Source organism: Lynx rufus, unplaced genomic scaffold (genome assembly GCF_022079265.1).
Source record: "Lynx rufus isolate CCGP_SWC_20201006 ecotype Redwood Valley unplaced genomic scaffold, mLynRuf1.p SCAF_4, whole genome shotgun sequence".
NCBI classification, from domain to species: Eukaryota; Metazoa; Chordata; class Mammalia; order Carnivora; family Felidae; genus Lynx; species Lynx rufus.
Window position 1 is genome coordinate 94,931,179 of NW_025814856.1, and position 24,553 is coordinate 94,955,731.

Consider the following 24,553-nt stretch of genomic DNA (forward strand, 5'->3'; position numbering starts at 1 on the left):
CTCCCCTGGATCCCTGTCCATTCTTCTCCAGCCTACTCTATGCCCTGAGTGGGTGACTTGTATGGATTACACCAGTGAACACCCTTGCCCTTTGGCTTGCAGACAGATTTGACTGATGGGGAGAACTCAGGAAATCTGAGGGCAGTGGAGAATGATGCTGGGTGTTTAGTCCTCCAGCTCTTCTCCACTAAGTCTCCTATTGGCTCCATAGCACCCCCCTCTCCTCCCATCCTCCCTTTGTCCCCCTCTGTCTCCATCTCTGTCTCCGAATTCCAAGAGTCACCTCACTCCTTGACCCTTCCAGCACAGATGGGTAGGGATTCCCCACATAGTAGCACTAATCCTCCTCCTCGGATTTAATAGTTGTCTCTTGATCAAACTCAGTTTGAATGTATTGCACCCATTTTGAGTGTATCTTGTGTTTCCTGTTGAGACTGATGTGAGAAAATACTTGTAAGGCCTTCCTCCTTTCCCTTCCTTCCTTCCATCCATTCTTTTTTCCTTTCTTCTTTCCTTCCTTCCTCCCTCCCTCTTCCCTCCTTTCCTTCCTTCCTCCTTCCCTCCCTGCTTTCCTATATATTTCCAGAATATATATATATATATATATATTCTGTCTTCAGATCAGCTTCCTTTACTTGGCAATATGCATTTTAGGTTTCTTCCTGTATTTTTGTGTCTTGATAGCTCATTTCTTTTTATTGCTGAGTAATATTCCATTGTACTGATGTACCACAGTTTATCCATTTATCTACTGAAGGATATCTTGCTTTCAGATGTTGGCAACTATGAATAAAGCTGCTGTAAACATTTGTGTGCAGGTTTTTGTGTGAATATAAGTCTTGGACTGGTGTCTCAGAATTTAAGAGGTAAGTGGACATTGGGGAGGTCTATCAAGCTAGGTTTTTTGTTTGTTTTTTTTGTTTTTGTTTTTGTTTTTAACAGCTAGGAAAGTGTAGTTTTTGTCTCTGCCAATGTTCGGTTCTCACCCTGTTATAATGGTGTGGTTAATTAGATGAGCGCTGAGGCAAGTACATAACATCAAAAGATAATACAGGAAAAGGAAGTATTTCTGGAGTAAACTGCACATTCTCATATGTGAAGTCCAGTCTCTAATCCTGAAAGGGGTTTCTTTGAACTAGTCAGAACCAAGGTCACATACTGGCTTCCTTGCCAGACACACTGAGGCTGAATTAATCACCTAATTAATCACATACTTTTATGTAGAACCTGAGAATTAGAGTTGAAATACAAACTGAATGCCTGATATACTAAATCAAGTATAAAATACTTATCTGTTTTGTAATTTTATATGAGCAATTTACATGATGACTTCTTTCAAATTGAGGAGAGTAAACACATTACAAATGCATATCTCGTGTATGAACACATCTTTGGGATGTTAATGTGGCTCTTCCTTGCTTTTGAGTAAGCAAAGAGCCATTCTTTCAACACTTCCTGTGGCCACCAATAATTCTGCCAAGGGGTCTGACATCCTGGGAATTTGCCAGCCTTTCTTCGGAGACTGACTCACGCTGAAACACCCTCATGGTTTCTAGTGGTCTGTTTAAATCTTCTGGTTCAGTGTATGTGGGTGCTGAGCCAGAACATACAAATTCCCATCTCAAAACTCCTGAGTGGTATAACTTCAAGAAAATCACTTCAACTTTTGTGTTTTAGAGAGTACCAAGCCTATCTCTGCTGCCTGGGGATATTATAAAGGTGGATTAGCCTATGTTTTTAAAGCACTTAAAGCTTCCCAGGGGAAAGTGCCTTGCAACTTGCAGGCATAATTGCTGGCTGTATTCCAGCTGGAATAAGGCAAGCAAAGTGCACTCACTTTAAAGCCAAATGCTCACCCTTTTCTTTTGAGAACTCCATTTAGCTCCTTTGTAGAGGTAATGTGTCTTGTATGTGAAAGCATTTGAGTTGTAGTGGGGGATATTTGCATTATTATTCAATATTCCATCATAGTTTTGGACTCATTATCATTTTGTATCTGAACATTTTGTATCATTTTGTATGATATACAGACATCATGCACAGTGGCTCAGAATCTTCCTTAGCCTAAATGAAAGTGGACAGGTGCTTCTCCATATTTCTGAAGAGCACTTACACTAAGCTTCTTGATCCAGTTTTTCCTGTTTACTGGAACTATTCCAGCCTGCAACATTCTGCATGTAGTTCAGAGCATCCAATGTGATAATAAAAGTGAGACACATTGAGGAATGTCTTTCTAATTTCTTATAATTATTAATAAAAATCATAAACAAGAAGATTGTTTATATTTATAAAATATTTTTTTTTGTTTCATAGAAAGTTAACGGTTAAAATATCACACAACGTTTCACTGCTCTTGGAGATTTAAGCCTCCTGTGTTTACATCAACAGATAATGTGTGAATTGGAAATAGGTGCAGAGAAGCAGATATTTTCATTTTTCTCCTTTAAAAAATTATTTATTTTTTAATTTACATCCAAGTTAGTTAGCATGTAGTGCAACAATGATTTCAGGAGTAGACTCCTTAATGCCCCTTACCCATTTAGCCCATCCCCCCTCCCGCACCCCCTCCAGTAACCCTCTGTTCTCCATATTTAAGAGTCTCTTATGTTTTGTCCCCCTCCCTGTTTTTATATTATTTTTGTTTCCCTTCCCTTATGTTCATCTGTTTTGTATCTTATTGTCCTCATATGAGTGAAGTCATATGATATTTCTCTGAGAAATAGGTATTTTAAACTATTTTCTAAAAAAAATAATTTATGGGGGAGAAATTGGTGTCACAAACATTTGGCTGATGGCAGAGATCACTGTTGCTCATTTACTTAATTCCTTCTCTTTTTTGTTCTGTAGTAATAGATTATCATAGTTTTACACTTTGAAAGTGCTTATTTGATAGCCCAGACCATTCACTGTGATAAGGACCTTATTTGCAGTTTGATTTATTTTTGTTTCTTCTTGTTTGAAATATATTTTGTAAATTTTCAGTGATTTCATTTTTTCCTCCATCTTATTACTGTCATGACAGAACTTTCAGTAGTTGATGCTAGCAGTTTCTTAAGTTAGATGTAGAAGTTTAAAACTGGATATAAAGTTTAACACGTGATAGTTCTTTTGAGCATCTTTAGGTCTCTAGTGAAGGGATGGGAAAAATCTAGACCTACAGAAATTCATGCTTTTGGTATTTTTCTGGATCTGTGCTAATACTATAGTTACTAGATGCTAGTGACTATTAAGTGTGTGAAATGTGGGTTATGGGACTGAGAAACTAAATTCTTAATTTTAATAAATTTAAATTTAAATAACCACATGGATATGTGGGTAGCACAACACAAGTGAGTCATTTGGTTACTAAAGGCTTGCCTTAAATTTTATCTTAATGTTCCGGCAGATGTAGCAAAACAACACAAGTAAAAATTGACCCATTTGTTTACTTTGTGCTAGAGATTTCACTGATATTTAATTTTTATAATCTATAACAACTCTGTGAGCTCCTCTTTTACTGGGAGGGGCCCAAGGCCTAGGGAGCATAAGTAACTCAACCAAGGTCATAGAGATACTCCACCCTTGCTCTTTCTGTTTTGTCACAGGATGCAATTTTGGTTCAAATTGTGACAATTTATTTTGTAGAACACCTCTATTTGGGTTTGTCTGATGTTTTCTTCTGATTATATCAAAGTTTTATAATATTTTCATCACCCCAAAATGGAACTCCATGCCCACGAGCAGTTTCCCTCCAGCCCCTGGCAACCATATTTCTTTCTGCATAGATTTCCCTATTCTGAAGATTTCACATAAATGTAATCATATGCTACTATATGGTCTTGGTGATTGGCTTCTTTCATTTAACATAATGTTTTCAAGGTTCATCCTTGTTGAAGTATATATCAGTACTTCATTCCTTTTTATGGTTGAATAATACTACATTACATGGATATGCCACATTTTGTTTACTCATACATCAGTTGGTGGAGACGTGGATTATTACCACTTCTTAGTTACTATGAATAATGCTGCTGTAAACATTCATGTACAAGTTTTTGTGGGGACATATGCTTTCATTTTGCTTGAGTACATACTTAGGAGTAGAGTTGCTGGGTCCTGTGGTTACTCTATGTTTAGCATTTCTGAGGCAGGGGTAGTTATTTTTTGATAAATGTGGTTGTTCTCTGTTTTTTCTTATGGTTTCTGTCCACTAGCGAATTAGGGTTGCAGTGGAGTGTAGATTCAAGATAACAATAATAATGTATCTGGTACCCTCCTTTAGTATCACATAAAACATTAAAAAAAATAATCAATACATGTTTTCACATTTCTGCACATACATTTGGGATTAAACAAATGGATGACACTCTTCCTCTTATAACTTTCTTCATACTTTTGTTTGAAAAAAATACATAGATTGGTAGTTATTTAAGCTCTATTCCCAATACAGTGTGGATAGTAGGAGTCTATAGATTGTTGGTAGAATATCAGTTGAAATATGAATTTTTACTTTTGAGTAAGTATTAGAGATAGCTGTAGGGAAAATTTATGAACTTGATACAGGAAAGTTTCTGTTGGTTTATGACACTTTTCTAGGCTTTTACTGTGTTCAGACCCTAAAGGGTTGGGCTACATGCCTCTCTGCTGATCTGTGTGCAAGAAACAGCAGAATTTTAAGGCAATGTAAGCTTTTTTTTTTTTTTTTCAGTAAGTAGACATTTCTTGCTGAGATGACAGAAGTCTGAAACTACTTTTTGAAAATATGCATAGTTTAACTCTGTGAATGTTGCCAGAAATGATCTTATTAAAATAAGGTTATGATGTACTTTGGCCTACAAGAATATAACTCTGAATTATAGTGTAGTCAATTTAAAAAGGAAGCAACAATCCTGAGGTAAGAATCTCCACACTTGTGAACTTTTCCTAATTTCCCCTGTTGAATATAGGTATTTCCGATTGTGCATTTTCTGTTCTAGGTGCTAAGAAAATCATAAACATATGTATGTTATTCTTGTCTTTAAGGAGCTTATGCAAATGATGATATAAAGCAGAAATGAAGGAAAGGGTTCCAAGAATGATACAAAGGGATGTGGAATGTTTCACGTGGTTCAGAAAGAACTCTGCAGGCTGGGGTCCTCCGATGGGGTGGAATCCTGGAGCTTGGGATTGCATGTGCGAGTGTGTGTGTGTAAATCTTTTGGGTTGACTCCTTGTTGTTTTGTTTTAAGATTTTTTATTTAGAATAGTTTCAGGTTTACAGTACAATTGAGAGGAAGATACAGAGATTTCACATATACCCTCTGCCCTCACACATCATAGATGGCCTCCCTTCTTATCAAAATCACTCACCAGAGTGGTACATTTTTCACCAAGGATGAGCTGTTAATTGGCTCCTTACAGTAAAAGTACAACCATATTAACTTGGACTTCACTAATTGGGAAATTTTTGTGAAATATTGGGTAATGATTGAGCTTTCATACAATTTTTCAAGAATATTAAATTCTTACTATTAAAGCATCAATGACAAAAAGTAAATTAATGGCATCAGAGACATAAAGTAAATGTCCCTCTATTTAGGGAAAGATAATGGTTCAAAGTACTTTTGTAATGAAGGAGCCATGTGTAAACATTCCAGCAACATTTATTGAGTGTGTAGAATGTTGATAAAGAACAATGCAGTGGCAAAGAGCACAGATTCTAACATCAGACTTCCTAGAAGGGTCAATCAAGTATTGGCTGTATTATTTACTAGCTCAGTGTCTCAGCTGAGTTATTCAACCTCTCTGAGCCTCACTTTCTTCTTCTTTAATATGGGAATAATAATCATGCCTACTTCATAGCATTGCTATGATGATTGTATGCATTAGTACATATAAACTACTTAGATTCATGTTTGGTACCTGATAAGCATTAAGTGATAAGGTGTTCCTAGCACTGTGCTAAGTGCCGTGGAGAGGTATAAGAGAATTTCTGGTGTCAAAAATCTTTAGCAGGTAAAATAACATGTATTGATATATAATATACATACAACTTCAGTGTAATATAACTCAGATAAGTGCATATTTTCTTTCTAGTTGTGATCTAAAATCTGTAATCAGTTCAGTGGACTTTCAAAGACCTAGCTTGGGGGCGCCTGGGTGGCTCAGTCGGTTAAGCGTCCGACTTCAGCCAGGTCACGATCTCGCGGTCCGTGAGTTCGAGCCCCGCGTCGGGCTCTGGGCTGATGGCTCAGAGCCTGGAGCCTGCTTCTGATTCTGTGTCTCCCTCTCTCTCTGCCCCTCCCCCGTTCATGCTCTGTCTCTCTCTGTCTCAAAAATAAATAAAAAACATTAAAAAAAAATTAAAAAAAAAAAACAAAAAAAAAAAACAAAGACCTAGCTTGAATCTCTTCAGATAACAGAAAAGTAACAACCTTCCATTTAACATGCTCTGCTGTTTAGACTTTCTCATAAGTTCTGAATGACCTTTCTTAGTTGGGTTAATTTAGTGAAATTTGACTAAGTCCCCTGGGGAAATGTACACTAACCTTTACCCTCACGTATCTGGTGAATGTACCTATTAGGAGAAAATGCTCCTTTTCTTGAATATTTTCTTATAGCCCAGCTGCAAAACATTGGTTCCTGAGTCTAAGAAGGTAGAAACTGGCAAACCCATGAGGTGAAGCTACTGCATGCATTGCCCTCAGCCATACCACTTGGTACCCAGAGGTTGAACAGATGTTGGTCATTGGGTCATTTCCCAGTGACTCTGAATCCTTTCCCAAGAAAATGTTAAGACACAGGTGAGTTGAATTCTATGTCTGCTATAGGAGTCCCGTGAAAACTTTTGAGAGGCTGAGATTTGCTCTTTGAGCAAGCTCTACTTAAAAAAACTAATATATTTTGCAGTTTCTCTTGGCAAAAGGTACTTGTAGCTACTGCTGCTCCTTTTCTAGCTTTGTTGTTATTTTAAAAGTGTGCTGAGGGCCACTGTAGTGCATAACTCCAGGGGGCAATATTCATAGATAGTTTATGTACCCCCTGGAATTGTGCAGTGCATGGCATGCACAGCTGTACTCGGAGATCCTAGTGCTGAACTTGGCTTAGTCTTATCCTGAGAACCTGTTGTTACAAGTTCTTTGGAATGTGTGCTGGTTTTTTTTTTTTTTTAATTTTTTTTTTCAACGTGTATTTATTTTTGGGACAGAGAGAGACAGAGCATGAACGGGGGAGGGGCAGAGAGAGAGGGAGACACAGTATCAGAAACAGGCTCCAGGCTCTGAGCCATCAGCCCAGAGCCCGACGCGGGGCTCGAACTCACGGACCGCGAGATCGTGACCTGGCTGAAGTCGGACGCTTAACCGACTGCGCCACCCAGGCGCCCCTGTGTGCTGGTTTTATGGGTGAAATTGGGCCTTTAAGTGGACAAGGTCTTGAACTCAAAATACTCAGATAACCCTTGTATTTAACTGCATGCCTTCTGTGTCTGGTGGCATTCACCCGAACTCTTGCTATTATTACCCAGGTTAGTATGACATGCCTTATCACTGTAAGTCATCTGGTGACTGGTTTAAAGGATTTCTAACCCTTGTACTCTGGGACTTTACTAAGCATTCTTTACTTTTAATCCTGATTTTTGTTACCACAGCCACTGTTGCTGGGATTGAACCTTCTGTTGTCACTTGAAAGTCTGGGGGTTATAAATGTATTGATGCTTTTATACAAGAGGCTGCTCTATCTCCTACTGCAAGACTGACTGGCCTTCCAGCTGCTCGAGGCGAGGTCTTGGGGTCTGGAGCTACTGCACCAGCTGCCCCAGGAGTCATCAAAGCACTCTCCTGCATTACAGTAGGATTAAATATGCTATTTGCTAGAGCTGTGTCTGGCAAGAGTCTTAGAACACTTCCAGGAAAGAAAAACAAAATTGTATTTCAACAAAGGAGTAAGAAAAATTGGCACTGATCTCCATGAGGTCACCTCACTTGGTGCAAAAAGTTCATGCTCTTTATTCTGACCAATTTTGTAGGTACTTTGAGGAATACACTAAGCTTGTAATTCTAACTTTGGGAAATTTGAAAAATAGCTATTAACTTCTGGGTGATTGGAACTAGGGTGATTTATTTTACTCATATAGGTTACTATTAATTTATATTTACTAATCAACAAATTAGATCACTGTTCATGCCCAGATTTCCACCCCCCCCCCCACATGTTTTGTAGTTTAGGAGTATTGTTGTGCAAGCCTGTTGATTTAAACCACAGACATCTAGAACTGGAAGAAATTCTGATACCATTTTTCACAAGCTACTCATTTTATAGGTGTCCAAGCTGAGACCCTGAGAAACTAGATGACTTGTGCAAAGTGACAGAGCAGATGTGTGGTCGAATCTGACCAGCACCCACGCCATTCTGTGCCAGTGAAACATGAGTCATACTCCCTTGTCTCCCCATGTCGGATGCCCTTGAAGAAGCCAGGGACCTGCCTGGGCATTTAAAGAACCCATCTGTGCAACTGAGGTGATTCTCATTTCAACACTTGATTTGAGTGATATGGAGGAATGGTTATAAAAGACCCTAGGACCTACTAGAAGAGTGATCCTGCAGTTACTTAACCTCTCCGTGCCTCAGTTTCCCAAACAGTAAAATCGCATTTACTCCGCATGCAAACTCAAGGATGCTATGAGCTAATACTTAACAAAGCACTCACTATACAGTGTTTGAAACACAACAGGTGCTATGTGACCATGAGTGGTTAGGATTATGTGCTGGAAGTGGCCTTTTAATTTTTTAAAACCCAAGTGTAGGAGAGGTGGCATCCATAGAGAGGTTTAAACAGTCATCTTGTGATTTTGCTTATATTAAGAGTTTGAAAAATGGAGAGACTTTGGCACCAGATAATCATAGTTTGGATCTGGGCTCCTGTTCTTTGTAGTTGTTTGACCTGAATCAGTTCTTGCCACGGTTTATCCAGGTAACCACAGTTTATCCAAACACCTGCCAGTGTCTTCATCTCTCTTTTTCTCATTCACTGGTTTTAATCTCAGCTAGCACCTCTGTGTTAATGCTTTCTGCCTCTGATCTCTGAGGGAAAGCCATTGTTCCTTCATCTCTGTTGTTGTAGCATAAGAAACTAGAGATATCCCAGTCCTTGAATTTTTATTAGCGGAATTTCTGCTTAAGATTTCTGGTCATATTCTTTCATTCAGAGTATCTCTAAAAATTCATTACAACCTTCAATCACCTTTAATAAAGCGAAAACAAATTTCTGTCATTTTCATGGTTCAAGAGCTCCTTGATAATGCTTGCATTTTATAGTACTTTTCTCCACAGAATAGAAATTGCTTTTAAAGAAATCTTTAGTTTTTACAGTTATAGAGTCTAAAGCCAGTGAAAATTGTTTACACTATCAATCCAGAGGGCTTTAAAATATAATATTTTGTAATATGTGTTTTGTAACACATGTAACAGTTTCTTATTTTTCACATTCTGTGTCAAAACTTTCTAAATGAATTTTTCTCTGTTGCTTAAAATTATGTTGTTAATAGTATTTAAAGACCATTCATTCATTCAGTATTTATTACACATTGTGGCAGGTGCTATGCTAGGTTCTGGGAGCATAGTGAATGGCACAAATTTGGTTTTAACCCTTAAGTAGCTTAAAGTCTAACTGAAAGTAGGAAAAAATGGTCTGGGTATGGGTAAGGAATGGTTAAGGTCAGTGGAAGTTGCTAAAGTGTACTAGTTCTGAACTAATGAATATTAAAGAAAAAATGTTCAAGATCCTGTGAAGACAGGTCAAGACACATGTATTTTTTCCTCTATGATTGTTTACTTTTGCAAGGACTGTAATGATTTATTTCTCCAAACTTTATGTGGCACAGAACTCGAAGGATCTTAGATATTTTTCTGCAGCCATCCGAATCTGTGGCACATTTAACCCCATGGAGCATAGTGGTTGAACTTCAGTGTGCAGCAAATCAAAGGAAAGGAAAAAGCATGTTTCCAGAACTTAAGATCACAAGCAAAGACAGGGTGACTCTTCTCTTTCCATTAGAAAATGGACAACTCCACAGTTAGATGAAATTTTGGATGCCTTTACTCTGTGTTAGATATTTATCTGATAATTATGACGTTGGATTGTCACAGATAATCCCCCACCTGAAGGCAAAAAAGAACAAGCAAATAATCTCCTCAAGTTCCCCTTGTTTCTCTATAGCTGGATATTATGAAAGCCATACTCACATCCAGCATAAAATGTTTTCTTTGCCCTTTTTGAAAGAGGTAAGAACTTAATACACTTGATAAAGTTTATCACTCGTAAATGTTTTTACAGCCTTTATCTTCAATTGGACATTACCTCCATGCATCAGATTGATAACCCATTGCAAGATCATAGCAATACAGTCTGTTCTGTGCTTGAGAGAAATTGTACAGATCTGAGGGAACTTTACTTTTGAGAGTAAATTCTGATAAATCTCAGTTGATCAGCTTAGCTCCGTCTTGGAATCCTAAAATTTTTACTCAAGGAAAAAGAATCCGAAGTCGCATTTTACTTAGGCAAGGTCATGATTCAACTGCAGCAATTACTGCATTTTATATAATTACATCCACCAGATACCTGGAGAATCTATTTGCTTGTTCTTTTTAATTGGTGGATATTGTTTTTATTGTTAATTATCCTGTGTTATGTATTTAACTTGATAGACTGGATACATTTTGGGGGATGATATTTAGATCAGCATAATCCTACTCAGTAAAAGTAAAACCAGGCATCATAGTCCACATTGCCTGAATGTAAATGCACAAAGTGCAGGGTGAGTGGATTGTTTGTTATATCTGGAAGGCTCATCTAAGGGGAGGGGGTGCTGTTATTTTTCATTTCTAGCTGTTTATATTGTACAAAAATCTGAGCTCAGTATTGTCAGATCTTTACAAATATCTAGGAAATCAAGAAATTCAAACTTTATGTTAACTCAGTAGATTTTTGAATATTCTTAACTAATTAATTTATTTTTTCTTGTAAGGGCACAATGGATGACAAACAAACCAGTTAAAAAGAAAATCTCTAGTCAGGCAGCAAGGGGACCATTTTTAACCTCAGCTGCACTCAAGGTTGATAATTGAAAGTCCAAGACGGGAAACGACGACAGAGTAGCTTTTAAATTTTTTTTTTTTAACGTTTATTTATTTTTGAGACAGAGAGAGACACAGCATGAACAGGGGAGGGGCAGAGAGAGAGAGAGAGAGACACAGAATCGGAAGCAGGCTCCAGGCTCTGAGCCATCAGCCCAGAGCCCGACGTGGGGCTCGAACCCGCGGACCGCGAGATCGTGACCTGAGCTGAAGTTGGACGCTCAACCGACTGAGCCACCCAGGCGCCCCCAGAGTAGCTTTTAAGTAACGAGGGGACATTCTTCAAGTAGCAGTATACCCTGGAAGCTTTCTCTTCTTTCTAGACATCCAAGCATCAGGGGGAAAACAAGAGATTCTGTAGAGGTGTTTCCCATGTGTGCATTATAGGAGAATTGAACATTTAAGATTTCTGCATTTTTAGCTGATGGTAGGCTGAGTTGGAATAGTAGTAATACTGCTCTAGTGAATTACACCTGGGCTAAATTTCAAATCATTATAAATGTGGAAGAGGAAGCTGCTTCATTTAGCAAATCAGATCTGATGTGCACATGTGACTTATTCAGAGCATATCATCATGCTTCAGCGTAGATGTGTATCTACTCAGGGAAAGCTAAAGGAATTACCAGCTTGACTACATAACTCCTCTGTTTAGTCCTTTGGTGGCTTTCCAAACTTAGTAGCCCAGCAAAGTCCTTCTCTTTCTGACCCCTTTCTGCCCCTTCGGCCTCATCTTCTGCCAACCCTCATGGCCTCATGTATTCCTGTCTTTCAATAATAGGGGCTACCTTCAGTTCCCAAATGCTTTATGAGTCCCTTTGCTTTTGCATCCCTGTATCTGTTATTCCTGTCTTGAATATAGTGTTGTCTGGTTAGCTTCTCTGATTTCCAGATTCAGCTCAAATAGATTTTTGTAAGCAAAATATTTCTTATCTCTAAGTCAGCATTTCATAAGCTGTAGTTCAGGGTGGATCTTAAAAAACAGACAAAAATTATATTAACGTCAGGCTCAGAAGTGATTCTGATTCTTTGCCAAGGGTTGCTGTATAAATAAGTGGATTTACATGAGTCTCCCAAATTAAGCATATTATAGCCCATTTTGGATGACTCATAGTACACATGGACATTTTAACGACTTTGAGAATTAGTGTAGCAAATGTTTAACTTTGTTTGACCCAGTGTTTCTCAAACTTATTTGATAATGGAACCCTTTTGTTTGAGAACATCTGTTCCTGTTTTGAGGAATGCCTGATTTGGGAGTATAGTTTTGGAAAATAGTGCCTTAAAGTATGGTTCTGGTTAATAAGAGGAAGTATCTTAGGAAGGAATGTCCTAGAAGTAATGAAAAAAAGAAAGATTTTGTCCATTTCTTTCAATGGATTTCATGACTTGGTTTGAGTATGTCAATACTTACATTATCAATGGAGACCCTTTAGAGCTGTGGCTGGCCTAATTGTCACATAGTGTCCAAAAACAAAAATTGCAATTTATATTACAATCTCTTAACAATTTTTCTTTGAAAAATTTCAAACACATAAAAATAAAGAGGAGGGTATGTTGAACCCACATATACCTATTACCCAGCTTCAACAGTTACTAATATTTTGTGACTTTTATTCTTTATCATCTACCCTCTTTTTTTTTGCTGAACTATTCTAAAGCATGTCCAAGACATCATGTCATTTCACTTTTACACTCTTCAGTGTGCATCTTCATAAAAGGGAATGTTGCCTTATATCACCACAATAATATTGTTACACTTATGAAAATTGTAATAATTCTTTGGTAATGTCTAATATCCAGTCTGTGTTCAAACTTAAAAAAAAATCAAGGTATAATTCACTATACCATAAAATTCACTCTTCAATGTGCAAGCCAGTGGTTTTTAGGATATTCATAAAGTTATGCAATAATCACCACTATCTAATTCCAGAACATTTTTATCACTGTCCAAAAGAAACCTGTACATTAGCAGTCACTCTCCATTTTCTCCTCTCCCCACTAACCTAATTTTTCTCTCTAGATTTTGCCTGTTTTGGGCACTAGGTGGTCTTCTGTGAGTGGATTTGGGATGTTTCCACTTTTTGGTTATTACTAAAAAAAAAAATGCTCTTATGGATATTCATGTAAAAGTTTTTGTGCCGATATGTTTTCGTTTCTCTTCTGTATATCCCTAAGAATGGAATTGCTGGGTCATATGGTAACTGTATGTATAATTTTTGAGGAACTGCCAAACTGTTTTACAAAGTGATGGCAACATTTTACATTCCTACCAGCAGTATGTGAGGATTCCAGTTGTCCACATCCTCACTGATAACGTGTTACTGTCTGTTAGGTTTTAGCCATTTGAGTGGATGTGAAGTGTATCTCCATTGTGGCTTTGGTTTGTATTTCCCTAATGAATAATGATGTTGAGCACCTTTTCATCTGGATATTGATCATTTGTATATCTTCTTTGGAGAAATAGGTATTCAAATCCTTTCATAGTTTTTAAGCGGGCGGTTTGTCTTTTTATTATTGGGCTGCAAGAATTCTTTATATATCCTGAGTACTAGTCCTTTATCAGATATATTGGTTGCAAATATTTTATGCCATTCTTTGGTATCATTTCACTTTCTTGATAGTGTCCTTTGAAGCACAAAATTTTAAAATTTTAATCAAGCCCAGTTTACCTATTTTTTTCCTTTTGTTGCTTGTGGTTTTGGTATCATACTTAAGAAACCATTGTTTAATCCAAGGTCATGTAGGTTTATGCCTATGACTTTTCCTGAGAATTTTACAGTTTTAGCTCTTATACTTAGGTCTTTGATACATTTCTAGCTAATTTTTGTATATAGGGTAGGGAAGGGACCATACTCTTAAGAGTAAAATGTTAGTTTCAGCCTTCAGAGTGACCTAAGAAGATAGTTATTTTCCCTTTGTCGCCATCTCCTTGTGTGCCCCACCCTCCATTCCAACTTCTCCATCCTTACCTATCATGACATAATTCATTAGAATCCATTTGTATACTATGGAGTAGTATAATCAGAGTCTATGAGAGGACAAAGTCTCTATTGCACATGTGATTACATTTAATTAAGCAAACAACCACGTTGTAATGGACATCTGCTGTTTTTGCTTTTCTTGCCTACTCTTTCTGTTTTTCTGGAAATGACACTTTGTGGAGTCCCCTCCGCACAGTATCTGTCTATAGGCTGACCTTACAACATATACTCCTGTTCAAGAAGTGGGCAAATCGTGCTGACTTGGTTCAGAAATGCAAACAGACCCAAAAAAGGTCATGATTGAGATACCTGTAATGTAGTGGGAAAGAAAGCTGGTATAGCTGGCAAGTTCCACTGTCTTATTGCCAGAAAGAGGTCTGCCTGTTTGTAAAGGCAGCATGAATGGAAAGGTGAGCTGAGAGATGGCTTCTTAACCCTCATTGAACAGCTGAATGTAACTTTGCCTGAAGCTTTCAGATACATGAGTCTGTATATTCCTCTTGAGTTTGCAGCTGAAAGAGTTGTGGTTGTTATAGACAGAATGCTAGAAGCTGAAGATACTTTCTGCTTTCATGAACTTGCCAACCTAGAAGGGAGATAGTCTTTTTGGTATTTCATATCTTCTGTTGAGGCTTGTTGCTAAGAAACAACTCCTTTCTAAACAAAAGCTGGTCGGTTTGCAGTAAAATTCTCGAGGAAAATGTAAAGAATAGGGGAGAATTTATGTGCATGAGCTTTTTGTTTAGCAAATTGCCAGCTGGATGTTTTCATCATTTGAGTTTGGTACTCGGACTCCACTGGAATGGCTGGATGGCTGCCATTTTTCATCCAGATGGTCCTCCCTGTGCCTGTTAAGTCAGGCGGGAAGTTGTGGTCCTTGTGTAGATTGGCAGCACACCTATTTGCAGCACACAGGATTTCCAGCATACTGAATTTGAGATGAAGCAATTATTAGAGTCACAGATTCTTTTTTTCTGCCTCTTAGGAGATTTTTTTTTTTATTTTTTATTTTATTTATTTATTTATTTTTTTAATTTTCTTTACTGAGCTACCGTTTTTTCTCCTCTGCAATCTCCGTAATTAGAAGGTATTACAGACTCACTGTAGCTTTGAATGAGATTATCAGAAGTACGTATGGGAAGGTTAAGATTTAAGCAAACATAATAAAAAAGAAAAGTTAAAAAAAATTTTTTTTCTTAAGAAAAAAATTGAGGCTAATATTTGGTGCTGTCCAGTGGTGGGCACTTAAAATCTTTATACAGAAGAGGCTCAGAAGGGGAAATCTATGTGGCAATCAAGATGACTTATCTTGAAGTTTCATTTGGAGAGCAAGACTACATTTTCTCTCTTTGTACATTATTTTGGGTGATGAAAGGGGGGATAGCTGATGGAGCTGTGGGAGGAAGGGTAATGTTCTTTCCTCCCTCTTCTCTGGGCAACTTTGGTATGTACCACCACTGCTTATTTCTCGGATCTTTCCCTATCCTCAGTGGCATTGTTTATAATGAGCTTGCCATTCTTGTGGTTATGAAACTTGCCTAACAAATCAGGAGTTCCTTTGGCACATTTACTAGTGGTATGTAAAAACAAAAACTAAATCAGCATGACACGTGCTCACTAAAGGTTTGCTGTCTAAAACTGAGGATGACACAAAAGGACAACTGTATTGAAGCTCGGCTGTAGATTATTCTGTTCTCTTTGGTGTCCAGGAGCCATTTGTCAGAGCTTTGAGAATAGAATAGCCTGTCAGTTATCCTCATGTCGAATGTAGTTTATTTTGGGAGATAAGTGGGAGGAAAAGGTAACTTTTCGAATTACTTGGACCTTGTGTGAAAAGGTGACTGGAAGAGGTGAAATCTGAATAAAGCAGGGACATAAGAGTATAGGAATATAGAAAATCATTTATTTAGGTATAATTCACATACTTTGTAATTCATCCATTTCAAGGATACAGTGAGTGGATTTTAGCACATTCACAGAGTTGTGCAACCATTACTCCAATAAATTTTAGAATGTTGCACCTCAAAAAGAAACTTCATGGGTTTTACCATCACATCTCAATTGGTCTTTGCCTCCTCCCCTCCCCCAAGGCCTAAGCAACCTCTAAGATACTTTCTGTCTCTCTAGACTTGCTATTCTGGACACTTTTTTAAAAAAAATTTTTTTTTTTTTTTATATGAAGTTTATTTACAACTTGGTTTCCATACAACACCCAGTGCTCATCCCAAAAGGTGCCCTCCTCAATACCCATCACCCACCCGCCCCTCCCTCCCACCCCCCATCAACCCTCAGTTTGTTCTCAGTTTTTAACAGTCTCTTATGCTTTGGCTCTCTCCCACTCTAACGTCCTTTTTTTTTTTTTTTTTTCCTTCCCCTCCCCCATGGGTTCCTGTTAAGTTTCTCAGGATCCACATAAGAGTGAAACCATATGGTATCTGTCTTTCTCTGTATGGCTTATTTCACTTAGCATCACACTCTCCAGTTCCATCCACGTTGCTACAAAAGGCCATATTTCATTTTTTCTCATTGCCACGTAGTATTCCATTGTGTATATAAACCACAATTTCTTTATCCATTCATCAGTTGATGGACATTTAGGCTCTTTCCATAATTTGGCTATTGTTGAGAGTGCTGCTATGAACATTGGGGTACAAGTGCCCCTATGCATCAGTACTCCTGTATCCCTTGGGTAGATTCCTAGCAGTGCTATTGCTGGGTCATAGGGTAGGTCTATTTTTAATTTTCTGAGGAACCTCCACACTGCTTTCCAGAGCGGCTGCACCAATTTGCATTCCCACCAACAGTGCAAAAGGGTTCCCGTTTCTCCACATCCTCTCCAGCATCTATAGTCTCCTGATTTGTTCATTTTGGCCACTCTGACTGGCGTGAGGTGATACCTGAGTGTGGTTTTGATTTGTATTTCCCTGATAAGGAGCGACGCTGAACATCTTTCCATGTGCCTGTTGGCCATCTGGATGTCTTCTTTAGAGAAGTGTCTATTCATGTTTTCTGCCCATTTCTTCACTGGGTTATTTGTTTTTCGGGTGTGGAGTTTGGTGAGCTCTTTATAGATTTTAGATACTAGCCCTTTGTCCGATATGTCATTTGCAAATATCTTTTCCCATTCCGTTGGTTGCCTTTTAGTTTTGTTGGTTGTTTCCTTTGCTGTGCAGAAGCTTTTTATCTTCATAAGGTCCCAGTAATTCACTTTTGCTTTTAATTCCCTTGCCTTTGGGGATGTGTCGAGTAAGAGATTGCTACGGCTGAGGTCAGAGAGGTCTTTTCCTGCTTTCTCCTCTAAGGTTCTGATGGTTTCCTGTCTCACATTTAGGTCCTTTATCCATTTTGAGTTTATTTTTGTAAATGGTGTGAGAAAGTGGTCTAGTTTCAACCTTCTGCATGTTGCTGTCCAGTTCTCCCAGCACCATTTGTTAAAGAGGCTGTCTTTTTTCCATTGGATGTTCTTTCCTGCTTTGTCAAAGATGAGTTGGCCATACGTTTGTGGGTCTAGTTCTGGGGTTTCTATTCTATTCCATTGGTTTGTGTGTCTGTTTTTGTGCCAATACCATGCTGTCTTGATGATGACAGCTTTGTAGTAGAGGCTAAAGTCTGGGATTGTGATGCCTCCTGCTTTGGTCTTCTTCTTCAAAATTCCTTTGGCTATTCGGGGCCTTTTGTGGTTCCATATGAATTTTAGGATTGCTTGTTCTAGTTTCGAGAAGAATGCTGGTGCAATTTTGATTGGGATTGCATTGAATGTGTAGATAGCTTTGGGTAGTATTGACATTTTGACAATATTTATTCTTCCAATCCATGAGCAGGGAATGTCTTTCCATTTCTTTAAATCTTCTTCAATTACCTTCATAAGCTTTCTATAGTTTTCAGCATACAGATCCTTTACATCTTTGGTTAGATTTATTCCTAGGTATTTTATGCTTCTTGGTGCAATTGTGAATGGGATCAGTTTCTTTATTTGTCTTTCTGTTGCTTCATTGTTAGTGTATAAGAATGCAACTGATTTCTGTACATTGATTTTGTATCCTGCAACTTTGCTGAATTCATGTATCAGTTCTAGCAGACCCTTGGTGGAGTCTATCGGATTTTCCATGTATAATATCATGTCATCTGCAAAAAGCGAAAGCTTGACTTCATCTTTGCCAATAATGATGCCTTTGATTTCCTTTTGTTGTCTGATTGCTGATGCTAGAACTTCCAGCACTATGTTAAACAACAACGGTGAGAGTGGGCATCCCTGTCGTGTTCCTGATCTCAGGGGAAAAGCTCTCAGTTTTTCCCCGTTGAGGATGATGTTAGCTGTGGGCTTTTCATAAATGGCTTTTATGATCTTTAAGTATGTTCCTTCTATCCCGACTTTCTCAAGGGTTTTTATTAAGAAAGGGTGCTGGATTTTGTCAAAGGCCTTTTCTGCATCGATTGACAGGATCATATGGTTCTTCTCTTTTTTTTTGTTAATGTGATGTATTATGTTGATTGATTTGCGAATGTTGAACCAGCCCTGCATCCCAGGAATGAATCCCACTTGATCATGGTGAATAATTCTTTTTATATGCTGTTGAATTCGATTTGCTAGTATCTTATTGAGAATTTTTGTATCCATATTCATCAGGGATATTGGCCTGTAGTTCTCTTTTTTTACTGGGTCTCTGTCTGGTTTGGGAATCAAAGTAATACTGACTTCATAGAATGAGTCTGGAAGTTTTCCTTCCCTTTCTATTTCTTGGAATAGCTTGAGAAGGATAGGTATTATCTCTGCTTTAAACGTCTGGTAGAACTCCCCTGGGAAGCCATCTGGTCCTGGACTCTTATTTGTTGGGAGATTTTTGATAACTGATTCAATTTCTTCGCTGGTTATGGGTCTGTTCAAGCTTTCTATTTCCTCCTGATTGAGTTTTGGAAGAGTGTGGGTGTTCAGGAATTTGTCCATTTCTTCCAGGTTGTCCAATTTGTTGGCATATAATTTTTCATAGTATTCCCTGATAATTGTTTGTATCTCTGAGGGATTGGTTGTAATCATTCCATTTTCATTCATGATTTTATCTATTTGGGTCATCTCCCTTTTCTTTTTGAGAAGCCTGGCTAGAGGTTTGTCAATTTTGTTTATTTTTTCAAAAAACCAACTCTTGGTTTCGTTGATCTGCTCTACAGTTTTTTTAGATTCTATATTGTTTATTTCTGCTCTGATCTTTATTATTTCTCTTCTTCTGCTGGGTTTCGGCTGCCTTTGCTGTTCTGCTTCTATTTCCTTTAGGTGTGCTGTTAGATTTTGTATTTGGGATTTTTCTTGTTTCTTGAGATAGGCCTGGATTGCAATGTATTTTCCTCTCAGGACTGCCTTCGCTGCGTCCCAAAGCGTTTGGATTGTTGTATTTTCATTTTCGTTTGTTTCCATATATTTTTTGAGTTCTTCTCTAATTGCCTGGTTGACCCACTCATTCGTTAGTAGGGTGTTTTTTAACCTCCATGCTTTTGGAGGTTTTCCAGACTTTTTCCTGTTGTTGATTTCAAGCTTCATAGCGTTGTGGTCTGAAAGTATGCATGGTATAATTTCAATTCTTGTAAACTTATGAAGGGCTGTTTTGTGACCCAGTATATGATCTATCTTGGAGAATGTTCCATGTGCACTCGAGAAGAAAGTATATTCTGTTGCTTTGGGATGCAGAGTTCTAAATAGATCTGTCAAGTTCATCTGATCCAATGTCTCATTCAGGGCCCTTGTTTCTTTATTGACCGTGTGTCTAGCTGATCTATCCATTTCTGTAAGTGGGGTGTTAAAGTCCCCAGCAATTACCACATTCTTATCAATAAGGTTGCTTCTGTTTATGAGTAATTGTTTTATATATTTGGGGGCTCCTGTATTCGGCGCATAGACATTTATAATTGTTAGCTCTTCCTGATGGATAGACCCTGTAACTATAAAAAAAATTTTTTTTAACATTTATTTTTTATTTTTGAGACAGAGAGAGAGAGAGCATGAACAGGGGAGGGTCAGAGAAAGAGGGAGACACAGAATCTGAAACAGGCTCCAGGCTTTGAGCTGTCAGCACAGAGCCCGACGCGGGGCTCTAACCCATGGACCGCGAGATCATGACCTGAGCTGAAGTCGGACGCTTAACCGACTGAGCCACCCAGGCGCCCCCTGGACACTTTTATATAAATGGAATCATATAGTTGCAATATGTGGCCTTTTGTGTATATCTTGTTTCATTTAACATAATGTTTACAAGCTTCCTTCATGTTGCAGCATGTATCAGTATTGCATTCCTTTATTTTTACTTTTATTTAATTTATTTTTTAAATTTACATCCAAGTTAGTTAGCATGTAGTGCAACAATGATTTCAGGAGTAGATTCCTTAATGCCCCTTACCCATTTAGCCCATCCCCCTCCCACAGTCCTTCCAGTAACCCTCTGTTTGTTCTCCATATTTAAGAGTCTTTTATGTTTCATCCCTCTCCCTGTTTTTATATTATTTTTCCTTTTTTACCCTATATTCATCTGTTTTGTATCTTGAAGTCCTCATATGAGTGACGTCATATGATATTTGTCTTTCTCTTACTAATTTTGCTTAGCATAATACTCTCTAGTTACATCCATTTCGTAGTTGCAAATGGCAAGATTTCATTCTTTTGGATTGCCAAGTAATAGTCCATTGTGTGTGTGTGTGTGTGTGTGTGTGTGTGTGTGTGTGTGTGTATGTAGAAGATGAGGTATGTATATATATGTGTATATATATATATATATATATATATATATATATACATACCTCATCTTCTTTATCCATTCATCCATGTTGGACATTTGGGCTCTTTCATACTTTGGTTATTGTTGATAGTGCTGCTATAAACATTGGGGTACATGTGCCCCTTTGAAACAGCTCAGCTGTATCCCATGAATAAATACCTAGTAGTGCAATTGTTGGGTCATAGGGTAGTTCAATTATTAATTTTTTGAGGAACCTCCATACTGTTTTCCAGAGTGGCTGCACCAGTTTGCATTCCTACCAGCAGTGCAAAAGAGATCCTCTTTCTCCGCATCCTCACCAACATCTGTTGTTGCCTGAGTTGTTAATTTTAGCCATTCTCACAGACGTGAGGTGGTATCTCATTGTGGTTTTGATTTTTATTTCCCAGATGATGAGTGATATTGAGCATTTTTTCATGTGTCAGTTGACCATCTGGATGTCTTCTTTGGAGAAGTGTCTTCATGTCTTTTGCTCATTTTTCACTGGATTATTTGTTTTTTTGGGGGGTGTTCAGTTTGATAAGTTCTTTATAGATTTTTGATACTAACCCTTTATCTGATATGTCATTTGCAAATATCTTCTCCCATTCTGTCGTTTGCCTTTTAGTTTTGCTGATTGTTTCCTTCGCTGTGCAGAAGCTTTTTTTTTTTTTGATGAGGTCCCAATAATTCATTTTTTGCTTTTGTTTCCCTTGCTTCTGGAGACATGTTGAGTAAGAAGTTGCTGTGGCCAGGGTTGAAGAGGTTTTTGCCTACTTTCTTCTCGAGGATTTTGATGGCTTCCTGTCTTAGGCTTAGGTCTTTCACCCATTTTGAGTTTATTTTTGTGTATGGTGTAAGAAAGTGGCCCAGGTTCCTTTTCCTGCATGTTGCTGTCCAAGTTTTCTCAGCACCACTTGCTGAAGAGACTATCTTTATTCCACTGGATATTCTTTCCTGAATTGTCAAAGGTTAGTTGGCCATACGTTTGTGGGTCCATTTTTGGGTTCTCTATTCTGTTCCATTGATCTGAGGGTCTGTTTTTGTGCCGTGCATTCCTTTTTATGGCCTAATGGTGTTTCATTGTATGGCTATATCATATTTTGTTTATCCATTCATCAGTTGATATGCATTTGTGTTGGTTTCACCTCTTGGCTATTCGGAATGCTGTTGCTATAAACATTTGTGTAATACGTTTTATTCTTGCATGGATGTAATAACAAGTCAGTGGGAAACTATTCCAGCCAATATGTCAGAAACATTTAATTTGCCATAGTTCCCATGCTGATTGACCTTTTATACCACAAAAACTGTGATTTACTTCTAAGGAGTAGATATAAAATTCAGGAAACTGATTTTATTTCAAGTTATGGAGCTGGAACTTAAAGTGGTTCCATTCTGAGGAATTATTAAGTTTATTTCCTTATACACAGCTCTGTCCAAGACAGTGGTTCCCACACTCTTATCACCTCACTGTGCCTCGGGGAGAGGACATTCTTCCCTCAGACACTGTGAGGCTCTGTGCTAGTGATTTGCAAGGAGCAAGGAGGGGCAGTAAGTAGATGAAATTAGCAGTGTGTTAAATACCATCATGGGGTACCAGTGATTAGAGAAAGAAGAGGGGATGATGCCCTTGTCCTGGAAGGGTCAGTAAAGACTTCACAGATGTCACACTCAAATTTGAGTTTTTAGAAAATGTGAGCCTGGATTTTTGCCACATTATAAAATAGTTTAAATTTTTGCTCACTAATTTTTTGTTACCATCATAATCACTATTGTATAGATAGTACTCGATGTGAATGTGTGTATTTTTTTTAATGCCACCCATTCCCCTTTTGATTAGAGAAGCAATATAAAATAATGTTTACACAACAAACTACTAAATCTTGTCAGTTGAACAGAATTAAAATGTTTTTCTATGAAATTATATTATTGCTGCTGTCTTCTGAGCTATTTTGTATTTATATTTTGACTAGCTTTTTCATTTTGTTAACCAACTACGAAACAGAAAACCTGGAGTGGAATAGGTGGAACTTTATGTGGAAAGATGAAGTTCTTGGTGTTGAAATAATATATTTTACTAGAGTTTAAAATCTTAGTTCTAGTGTTACCATTAATGCAGATTTTTACACAAGTTTTCTCAGTATACTTTCACTATACAAATGACATTTTATTATTATTATTATTATTATTACTATTATTTTTGAGAGAGAGAGAAAGAGAGGGAATGTGAGCAGGGGAGGGGCAGAGAGGAAGAGGGGGACAGAGAATCTTAAGCAGGCTCCAAGCCAAGTGTGGAATCCACCACAGGGCTCGAAGAGGGGCTCAAAGAGGGTCTTTGATCTCACAACCATGAGATCATGACTTAAGCTGCAATCAAGATTTGGATGCTTAACCAACTGAGCCACCCAGGTGCCCCTGCACATGACATTTTAAATGACAGGTTACTGTTTAGTGAACATGAATTAATTATTGTCTTCTTATAGATGTTATGAAAATTGCTTACTTCATTATACTAAAGCTATAGAATTTGGAAGAAACTCTTAAAATTGATTAGTCCATTGCCCAGAGGGACACAGTAGATGGTGCTTGTTGACAAGATTTTTTCTAGAAGTCTCTGGCTTCAGCATGATGATTATTCCAACATACGTCACCACACTGGAAAAAAATTGTATGTAAATAACCACAAGTCCATCTTTCATAAATCACAAAACTGTAAACATCAGTCCTTATTTGTCATGTAACACATGGTTGCTTTGCTTTCATAGTTACTACTGATTGCACCAATAAAATAATGGAATACTATAATTGATGTGCTTTAAGTATTTGACATCCACTGAGTCTATATCAAAGTTAAAACTTATTTTTATAGATATCAGGGATCTAATAAACTGTATTAACAACTTGTTTGTCACTCCATATATACACCACTATGGTTTTTTATAGACTGTTCAGTCATGCTGATTGCATTGGAATGAATGCTTTATTATGGAAACACTCTGACATTTGGGCATTTAACTAAGTTGGCTGTCTTGGACCTTCGTTCTATAGTGAGAAAGTCTATTGTTCATAATGAAGAGGGCTCTAAAATTGCAAGGAAATTTTGAATGAGGCTTATGAAAAGGCTGTTTCCAAAGATAGAACAGTATTTTTAAGAACGTGGTTATCTATAGCAAGAAGAAAAGTACAGCCTTTAAAACAAAGCCGTGTGTTCATTATCGGACTGTGGGTCTGCCAGGGTGGGATCATGATGTAGAGTGGGCAGAGTTGGGCCTCTGGCCAGTGGAGGTGGCTAGGATCACTTGGTGGGATTGTCAGTTTAGATTGGAGGTTTCAACCTGAACAAATCCTATCAGTCTAGACAGATCATAGTCATAGCTTGAGAAAGACAATCAGGTAGGAAAGGTCGAACCACAGATTCCTCTAGAATAATATAAAAGGTGAATTTCTGTAGTTGTAGAGATGTGCAAGGTGAGAAGAGAAATGAGCTTTAGACTGACTTCAGCAGCTTAATTTGCTTCCATAATTATACTTGGAAATGGGATGGTAAAACAAATTTAAACTTTTAGATTTAGATGTTTTAGGGATGATTCTCTTCTCAGAGGGCTAAAAAAATATCATAAAATGCATAATTGTGGTCTGTGCAAGCATCTTTTCCCAAAACATTTCATCTAGGCAGTTTTACAAATGGTGAATAGAAACCATAGTTACACCTTTGCCTCCCCTAGGAAGCACTGCCCC

At 37.8% G+C, this 24,553-nt stretch overlaps 1 protein-coding gene across 3 annotated transcripts in view; it reads left to right on the forward strand.

The window, feature by feature from the left end:
- Positions 1 to 24,553, forward strand: part of CDK14 (cyclin dependent kinase 14) — a 486,541-nt gene that overhangs the window by 45,827 nt on the left and 416,161 nt on the right. Inside the window, exon 3 of one of the 3 annotated variants that reach the window (XM_047096604.1) lies at positions 3,886 to 3,904. The exons of the other annotated variants lie outside the window; for them this stretch is intronic. Coding sequence (XP_046952560.1) covers positions 3,886 to 3,904 — 19 coding nt within the window. The remainder of the gene's footprint in view (positions 1 to 3,885; positions 3,905 to 24,553) is intronic. 3 annotated transcript variants of the gene reach the window in all.